Below are 8,936 nucleotides of genomic sequence, written 5' to 3' on the forward strand. Positions count from 1 at the left end.
ATAAACACATGTTCAAGATAGAGTCGGAATTGTAAATTGTTTCCAGCAGAGATTTCTTATGACCATGGAAAGGTGTTTATCGCTTCTATTTTAGCGTTTACTATGTGTGACCTGCTGATTGTGTGTCATCATGCCCCAAACACAGGTTGGCCATGTCTAGGCTCCATTATACACAAGAGGCAGTCATAAAGAAATGAGTGAGTGAGTTGGGTTTAACGCCTCTTTTACCAGTATTCGAGTTATATCACGGTGGGTCAGCTTGAAGTGGGAGGAAAGCCCGAAGTGATGCAGGTCTCAGATGTTTACGACTTCGGTGAAACCCACGAGCACGGGTATGGTGCTCACAAAACTAGAAAGATTATCGGGGCGAACCGGGATTCGAACCCACAATCATAGGTTTCTGACGTGCCCAAGGGACGCAACTCTGTACAGCGAATCGCGGCGCTTTAGACGACTGGGCCACCTGTGCCCTCGGTGATAGAGGATGTTGCTGGACATTCACATCCTCGATTCTCAAACATTTTATATCTTCATTCTATTAGGATAAAGACGCGACGCTATAAATAGCCATCCAATCAAATGGTACGCATGGGCGAGAGACATTCTGTGCTAAATATGCCTTTCACTCTCTCCATCATTCGAGAAGGATTTACACATCTCGATGAAACGTCAGCCAGTTAGATAATTAGACATCATGACTATCTATCTGTATGTATACTCATAGAAGAAGGGTAAGCATCGCTTACTCTGTGTTCCTACAGACAATCCAGTGATTGACATCATGAACATTGATCAACGCAATTGGGATACGATAACATGCATCAACCAAGTCACCGAGCCTGACCACCCGATCCATTCAGTTGCCTCTCATGACAAGTATCAGCTGTTGATGAGTAATTCTAACTCGGAATTCCGATAACATTTTTTGTTTGTTTATTTGTTTTTTATTCATGCGACATTGTAATACAGAAACGGGGGACCCCGTTTAGTTTTGGATTTTACTGTAAAAACTGAAATATAAGGAAGGTAAAGAGAACACAATGGACAGTCGACAGACGATAGGGAGATAGAAGGGTGGTGTGTGTGTGTGTTTGTGTGTGTGTGTGTGTGTGTGTGTGTGTGTGTGTGTGTGTGTGTGTGTGTGTGTGTGTGTGTGTGTGTGTGTGTGTGTGTTTGTTTGTTTGTTTGTTTGTGTGTGTGATGAATGCTTGATCAGTGTAATTTGTAATTTAGCTATCTATTTAAAGAAAATCAGTATCACTTTTTACTTGTTTTAGTCGCTAGAACAAGATCGATATTTAGCAGGTTGTCAGAGACGTGTCAGTTACCTAACAGAAACACTTACCTAACGGCAACAGAACGCTGGTGTAGTTAATCCTGTGAGATGAATGTCAAAACCCGTTTAAGGCATGTGGTCGATGCTAAAGAACATATTTACCTAAACCATCGGCACGTGCAGTGACACCTCTCAGAGTTCATTCAACCACAGTGGACTGACAAACATATGAAATATATGCCCCTGTTGAAAATTGCATATACCTAATTCCAATCGATCAATAAGTACTTATCAGCCCATTTATCGTCGGTGAATAATAACTGACTTTTTCATTTTGATACTTACTTTTCCTCGTGTATATTATAAAAAATATTTCTTTGTTCTGTGTTACTTATCGATCGACCGAACTCGTCAACGTCAACCAACCCCACCTCACAGGTATCGCGTGTTTTGACGGGGCAACAGTCCAAATGCTATCTGATGATGTTGCCACTTAGGCCATCCCAATTTTTTTTATGTGTTTCTCATCTCCAAGCTCAACCAGCAACAGAGCGGGCGACCGAAATAAAATATAAATAAATAAATAAATAAAATGTTTTTCACCGATTTCGGAACTTATTTTATGACACGTTAAAGAGTGTGAAACACTGGGCACCAGTCTTTAAATTACTTTATGACGTAGATCGAGACACTTTGCTTAGGAAACGAACTTTTAATAAAGCTGAAGATAGATCAAGCTGACCTTAGTTTTTTTTATGAATGTGCAATTGTAGTCGTATATTTTTAATCACGGGGCATAATTGGCCGCATCGGCGGGTAAAATTGAGATACGTACCTTTTTTATCATTTCACGTCGGAAGGAAAACTCAGAGAGGGGGTATCATAACGGTTCCTTACTACTCATGGAGCTGCCTGATTGGACGCCTGGACACGGTGACAGGTTGGCAGATGAAACATGAACAGTAAACTGTTGTAGAACTACTGTATGGTGCTCTTCATTGTGAAGACTCAAGGCGAGACATGTAGTATACCACAATCCACATTTTTTTCTTACCATCATCCAAGTCTATGTGCTTCTTATCCAAGTCTATGTGCTTCTCATCAAGGCAAAGGGCTTCTCATCCAAGTCAATGTGCTTCTCACCCAAGTCAATGTGCTTTTCATCTTGGCAATGTGCTTCTCATCCAGGCAATGTGCTTCTCACCCAGTCTATGTGCTTCTCATCCAGGCAATGGGCTTCTCATCCAGTCAATGTGCTTCTCACCCAGTCTATGTGCTTCTCACCCTGTCTATGTGCTTCTCACCAAGTCAATGTGCTTCTCACCCAGTCAATGTGCTTCTCACCCAGTCTATGTGCTTCTCATCCAGGCAATGGGCTTCTAATCCAGTCAATGTGCTTCTCACCCAGTCAATGTGCTTCTCATACAGTCTATGTGCTTCTCATCCAAGTCAGTGTGCTTCTCATCCAAGTCAATGTGCTTCTCACCCAGTCTATGTGCTTCTCACCCAGTCAATGTGCTTCTCACCCAGTCTATGTGCTTTTCGTCCTGGCAATGTGCTTCTCATCCGGTTAATGTGCTTCTCACCCAGTCTATGTGCTTCTCACCCAGTCAATGTGCTTCTCACCCAGTCTATGTGCTTCTCATCCAGGCAATGGGCTTCTCATCCAGGCAATGGGCTTCTCATCCAGTCAATGTGCTTTTCGTCCTGGCAATGTGCTTCTCATCCGGTTAATGTGCTTCTCACCCAGTCTATGTGCTTCTCATCCAGGCAATCTGCTTCTCTTCCAAGTCAATGTGCTTCCCATCCAAGTCAATGTGCTTTTCATCCTGGCAATGTGCTTCTCATCCGGTCAATGTGCTTCTCATCCAGTCTATGTGCTTCTCATCCAGGCAATCTGCTTCTCATCCAGACAATGTGCTTCTCATCCAAGTCAATGTGCTTCTCATCAAAGTCAATGTGCTTCTCACCCAAGTCAATGTGCTTCTCATCCGGTCAATGTGCTGCTCGTCCAGTCCATGTGCTTCTCATTCAGGCAACGTGCTTCTCATCCAGTCTATGTGCTTCTCATCTAGTCAATGTGCTTCTCATCCAGACAATGTGCTTCTGATCCAAGCCAATGTGCTTCTCATCCAGGCAACGTGCTTCTCATCCAGTCAATGTGCTTCTCATCCAGTCAATGTGCTTCTCATCTTGTCTATGTGCTTCTCATCCAAGTCAATGTGCTTCTCATCCAGTCTATGTGCTTCTCATCCAGTAAATGTGCTTCTCATCCAGTAAATGTGCTTCTCATCCAGGCAACGTGCTTCTCATCCAGTCAATGTGCTTCTCATCCAGTCTATGTGCTTCTCATCCAAGTCAATGTGCTTCTCATCTAGTCAATGTGCTTCTCATCCAAGTCAATGTGCTTCTCATCCAAGTCAATGTGCTTCTCATCCAAGTCAATGTGCTTCTCATCCAGTAAATGTGCTTCTCATCCAGTCAATGTGCTTCTCATCCAGTCTATGTGCTTCTTATTCAGGCAACGTGCTTCTCATCCAGTCAATGTGCTTCTCATACAGTCTATGTGCTTCTCATCCAGTCTATGTGCTTCTCATCCAGTAAATGTGCTTCTCCTCCAGTTCTCAACACTATCAATTACCTGATCTTTCCTCCAAGCGATGGTGTAGGACTACAATACACCCAACCCCGGTTCGTTAGAGTCCCACTAAACAAAATTGTCGTTTTAGCTTCAAAGCTAACTGTAATATTGCCACATTTATGAAAGGAAATTACTCAAATTTGAACTGAAAACATTTATTTTGTAATTTTTCCGCTGTTCACGAGGAAGGCTGTTTCATGTGTAGATGACCCCCTCCGTGATCTAGTGGAGACTCGGAAGATCGGGGTTCAATCCCCAGCCGCCATGCCAAAAGAGGTTAAAAGAAGGGATTTGTTGTGACGCTGCCTGACGTTTGGCATAAAAGGGATAAAACAAGGACTGGCCGGCTTGGAGTCAATATAGTGTGGTATGGGTGGGGTATCATTGGACACATTGTATGTCTGTGGTCTAGCACAATACACATGGACTAGTACAAGCAGACCAACAACACACTCACACACACACACACACACACACACACACACACACACACACACACACACACACACACACACACACTTACTCGCGCGCGTCGCTATACTCCCTATGAGCAATAATCTTGAACGCGACTTTAATTCCCATTTCATCTCACCTCGCGTATAGGTTATATGCATGAACGGGGTGACTGAGTTGAACAGGGTGAACTCCGATTCCAGCCTTGAATCTCTTGTTTTCAAAGTATTAAAGCTCAAAACAATTTATTTCAGCTTTGTAATCTCCAAATACAGTGAGGCGTTGGTGGCCAAGTGGTTAAAGTATTCGCCTGTCACGCTTTTGACCTTGGTGATATTCCCCACATGGGTACAATGTGTCAAACACATTTCTGGTGTCCCCCGCATATGTCATGATCATGAGGGGGGAAAGGTTGAACGTCATACGATGCGCGGATCCCTACACTAAGTTACTGATGGCTAGCTACAACCTGGTGGGAAGGTACAACACATTCAATCGTTGCCCAGTTTCGTGTTATCTCACACAAGCAACAGTCCAAATGCTATCTGATGCTGTCGTCACTCCTGCCTGTCCATTGGTCAATGAGATGCCAAAGTCAAGAGAGTCACACCACCAGATATTGAGTGATATAAACAGTTGGTGTGACAGCGAACCCCAACCAGTCTTTTCCAGATACAGGTTGGTATCATTACTTGTTGTCCACGTATTCTCATCGAAGTAAACTACCGGGCAAAAGAAATATACACCCATGTTTCATGGTGGCTAAAATGATACAAAAAAAGAAATGGTTATTCGATGGTGAAATATTTTTGGTGACAATTTTTCACCTTTTACGCGAAGTAACCTTTTGGTAATTTTTTGTTTAAGTTCAATTTTAAAGTGTATACATTCTTTTGCCAAGCAGTTTAGAAATTAAATAATCTATTATAGCTAGAATATTGCCGAGCGCTTTTAGATTATAGCCATAGACAGGATTCCAAGCATGTTGTCTTGGTGGGAAAATGTATGAACTCTGTATGAATAAGTTGCAGCACCTGGAACAATAGGCCAATCGTGTCATTGATCCAACACGCCAGCAATTCAAGTATATCTAGGCCCCAACTGATGCGGCTTAAAGCAACATTTACTCAAACTCACTCATTCATCTATCCACTTGTTTCACCTGTGATGGCACGTGGTCATGTGTCACAAATCAGTCACGTTGGGCGCGGTCACGTTGGACTCTTTTGGCAGCTCCGAGGAGCTTCTTGGGCTATTCTGCCCCACATTGAAACACATGTAGCACAGATTGTAGCTCCCAGATTGTCAGAAGGGCTGTGTTCCTGGTACTAAACCTAAGGCATCAAGAACAATGGGCAGTTGGACAACTTGGTACTTGGGATGCCAGCGTGACATTTCGAAAGCGAGGTCCGCATATTTGCCATGTTTTTCCTGAATCTTGTCAATCACATTGGTGTCAAAAAGGACAGAAAACTCAACAATACATATGATTTCATTGGATTTATCAAAAAGGACAAGATCAGGTTTGTTGGCCTGGATAGGTCTGAGGCTGTATACGGGCCAACTCCCCCCAAAAATTGTATTTATCATTTTCCATGACGCCCCCCACTTATTCCGGGTCGTACCATGGATGGAGATCTGTGCTTAAACCATAAGCATGGCAAGGACGGATATAAAATGATCAAGCCACTCCGCCATGTCGCTTAAGATACTGTATATGTGCCAAATCTGGGCATCCACTAACAATGTGTTGGACAGTCTCATTACATTCATTGCATCATCTACATTTCCTCGTACATTTTGATGCAAAATCACACTGTTTCGAGTGGTATGTGACTGGTCCTGAGCAGCAAACAGGAAGCCTTCTGTTTCACTTTTCTGGCCAGCCGACTTCATCCAAGCAAAGAACTCTGCAGGGTTGCAATCTTTTCAACTCACTGCACATAAACTAGAATTATTCCTCACTCAAATTTGAAAATACGTATTCATCCGCGTTTTAATTAATGAAGATGGCCGAAGAAGTGACGCGTTTTCTAAAAAAAACCTAATATTGTTGTGAAGCCTTTTAAAACAGTGATCGACAGGTTATATTGTTCACTGAAGTTAATATACTCTTGTCTGCACTTTTTCACATACCTCGTTGACATTTTATGAAATAGGTCTTTATACTGGAAAGTTCTGTTGCCGTAGGTCTTCGGTGCATTAGATCTTGCAGATAAATGCTTGACGTAAAATATTAATAAGACGGACAATGTGTTTGCCGAGTAGGGATTGAGGCATGTAAAATGTCTTTGGCAGTAACCTTTAAAAGTGTACGTGGCATTTGTCCACAAGTTCACAGTATAAGTGACATAGGTACACTGCTCATCGTTGTCAGCATATTGACCTGAATGCTAGCTGTGGTCCATTGAGACCCCATTGTCAAAAAGTTACGCTGTTTCATGTCGCTGAGGATACCTCCTCAAGATACTGTTTCATATTCAGGAATCAAGGCATATTTAGCATCAGTTATGGGTATGTGTTTTAATGTGATTTTGCTAGTATTGAGTTTTGTGGTTGATAACTATATTTAGAAAAGCGTCCTACACACTAACCACTCTTAATTCTTCTCTTTGGTCTGGTTGGCAGCTCTAAACCCTTGACGATTGGATGCCCAACAATGCAGTTGACGCCGCAGACAATGTACGTCGTTACCGTCGGCGTAATCGTCGTTTTCGTAATCGTCGCTTGGTACTACCGCCGCAACAAGCACAACCATCCAGAGTTGTATTACCTTGACTCGGACCTCCATCGACATATCATCGAAACCAAACCTGGATTTACCTCCCCTTACCGGCCGCCATTTTGGCTGCAGAACAACCATGTGCATACGTTCATTGCGGCTTTGATTCCTAAAGTGAAAATGTACTTCAAGAGGGAGTACATTAATCTGGATGATGATGGTGCTGTTGCCTTGGACTGGGCACAAGACCAGTTGGACTCCCTTACAGACACAAGTCCCATTCTCATTGTGTTGCCTAGTCTATCAGCGTGCGCGGACGATATGGCCGAACTCTGCAACACTGCGTCAAAGCGAGGTTACCGAGTTGTGGTATTCAACAAACGTGGGCACGGGGATTCCGTATTGGCGACACCTAAACTGCAAGGGTTTGGCGATGCAAAGGATATGAGACGCTGTGTGGAGTATTTACGTGACAAGTATCCCGAAGCAAAAATTGTCGCTGCAGGCTCCAGTGCAGGATCGTGCCTTTTGATGTCCTATTTGAGTGAATACGGAGCGGATTGTCTCCTAGCAACAGGGGTATGTATTTGCCCTGGATATGACGCTTTGGACGTGTTTACAAAGCCAATGAATAATGTTTATGAGTTTATTCTACTTTCGTCCTTAAAGAAAATTCTGAAGAAACATGCCAAGATGCTGTCGCAATTAATTGACATGAGAGCGGCGACCAGAGCGACAAATTTTAGAGACTTTGATAAGCAAGTCTACTGCAAATTCTACGGGTATGAGGACAGCCTTGAGTACTGGAAGTGTCAGAATCCAATGAGAAATATTTTAAATATATCGGTTCCCGTCATGTGTATAACCAGCTTGGATGATCCAATATTTATGGCCAAATATATACCATTCAACATGTTTCGAGAGACTTCCGATTGGTTGCTAGTGACAACAAACAAGGGAGGTCACTGTGGTTTCATTGAAGAATCGACACTGAAACCGTGGTCTGATAGATTAGCTCTTGATTACGTCGATGCTGTGCTAGAATTCCAAGGAGCTCCGAAATAGATTAATGTCCAAGTTTCGTTTAATCTTTGACAACAGATTGCCAACTATTTAGAGGGGTATGTGCTCTGTGGTCTGGTGACCAGTTGTACCCTTGCCTAGATGTTGTAGTGAGTGCATTGTTAAGCTGGGACATTGACACTTTTGTTTTGTGGGTAACCAGAGACTCTTAGATTGAAATACATCCTACAAACTGAGTTAAAAGTGTGATGAGTAAATACATTAAACTTGTTTGATTGTTAGGCCCCTTTAAAACTAGTACTGGTACATGATTAAGTGTGATAGGGAAATGCCACACTAACTCTGCATAAACCAGTTGCATCAATTCACGTGTATAAGTTACTGTGGACATTCGCAGTTTCAGTATACCATGTATACTTAACAATAAAACTGAAAAGCCCCGTTTTGTCGTCATGATTTGTAGGATTTGTATGATTAGAGCGATAAAACCATTTCCATAATCAAAATAAATGTCTGTTTTAAGTCCATTGTACGTTTCCGATAATATCATTGACATGTGATAATGATTTTTTTGGGTTTGGTTTGGTTTGTTGTTTTACGCCGCATTCAGCAATATTCCAGCTAAATGACGGCGATCTGTAAATAATCGAGTCTGGACCAGACAATCCAGTGATTTACATCATGAACATCGATCCACGCAATTGGGATCGATGACATGCATCAACCAAGTCAGCGAGCCTGACCACCCGATCCCGTTAGTCGCCTTTTACGACAAGCATAGTCGCCTTTACGGCAAGCATGGGTTGCTGAAGACCTATTCT

At 42.7% G+C, this 8,936-nt stretch overlaps 1 protein-coding gene across 1 annotated transcript; it reads left to right on the forward strand.

The window, feature by feature from the left end:
- The first annotated feature begins 4,527 nt into the window (after nt 1-4,527).
- Nucleotides 4,528-8,627, forward strand: LOC124116461 (phospholipase ABHD3-like). The gene is made up of 2 exons (XM_046477801.2): nt 4,528-5,048; nt 6,999-8,627. Exons 1-2 carry the CDS (start codon nt 4,762-4,764, stop codon nt 8,155-8,157), a joined length of 1,446 nt encoding a protein of 481 aa, XP_046333757.2. The 5' UTR covers nt 4,528-4,761; the 3' UTR covers nt 8,158-8,627.
- The last annotated feature ends 309 nt before the right edge of the window (nt 8,628-8,936 follow it).

Source organism: Haliotis rufescens, unplaced genomic scaffold (genome assembly GCF_023055435.1).
Source record: "Haliotis rufescens isolate VD_foot unplaced genomic scaffold, xgHalRufe1.0.p SCAF_21, whole genome shotgun sequence".
Classification (NCBI taxonomy): Eukaryota; Metazoa; Mollusca; class Gastropoda; order Lepetellida; family Haliotidae; genus Haliotis; species Haliotis rufescens.

Bases quoted from the DNA above. Each gene is read 5' to 3' on its own strand.
- LOC124116461 (XM_046477801.2), top strand. From the start codon at position 4,762: ATGATCATGAGGGGGGAAAGGTTGAACGTCATACGATGCGCGGATCCC. The intron at 5,049-6,998 runs GTTGGTATCATT...TCTGGTTGGCAG, and splicing joins CCAGTCTTTTCCAGATACAG to CTCTAAACCCTTGACGATTG.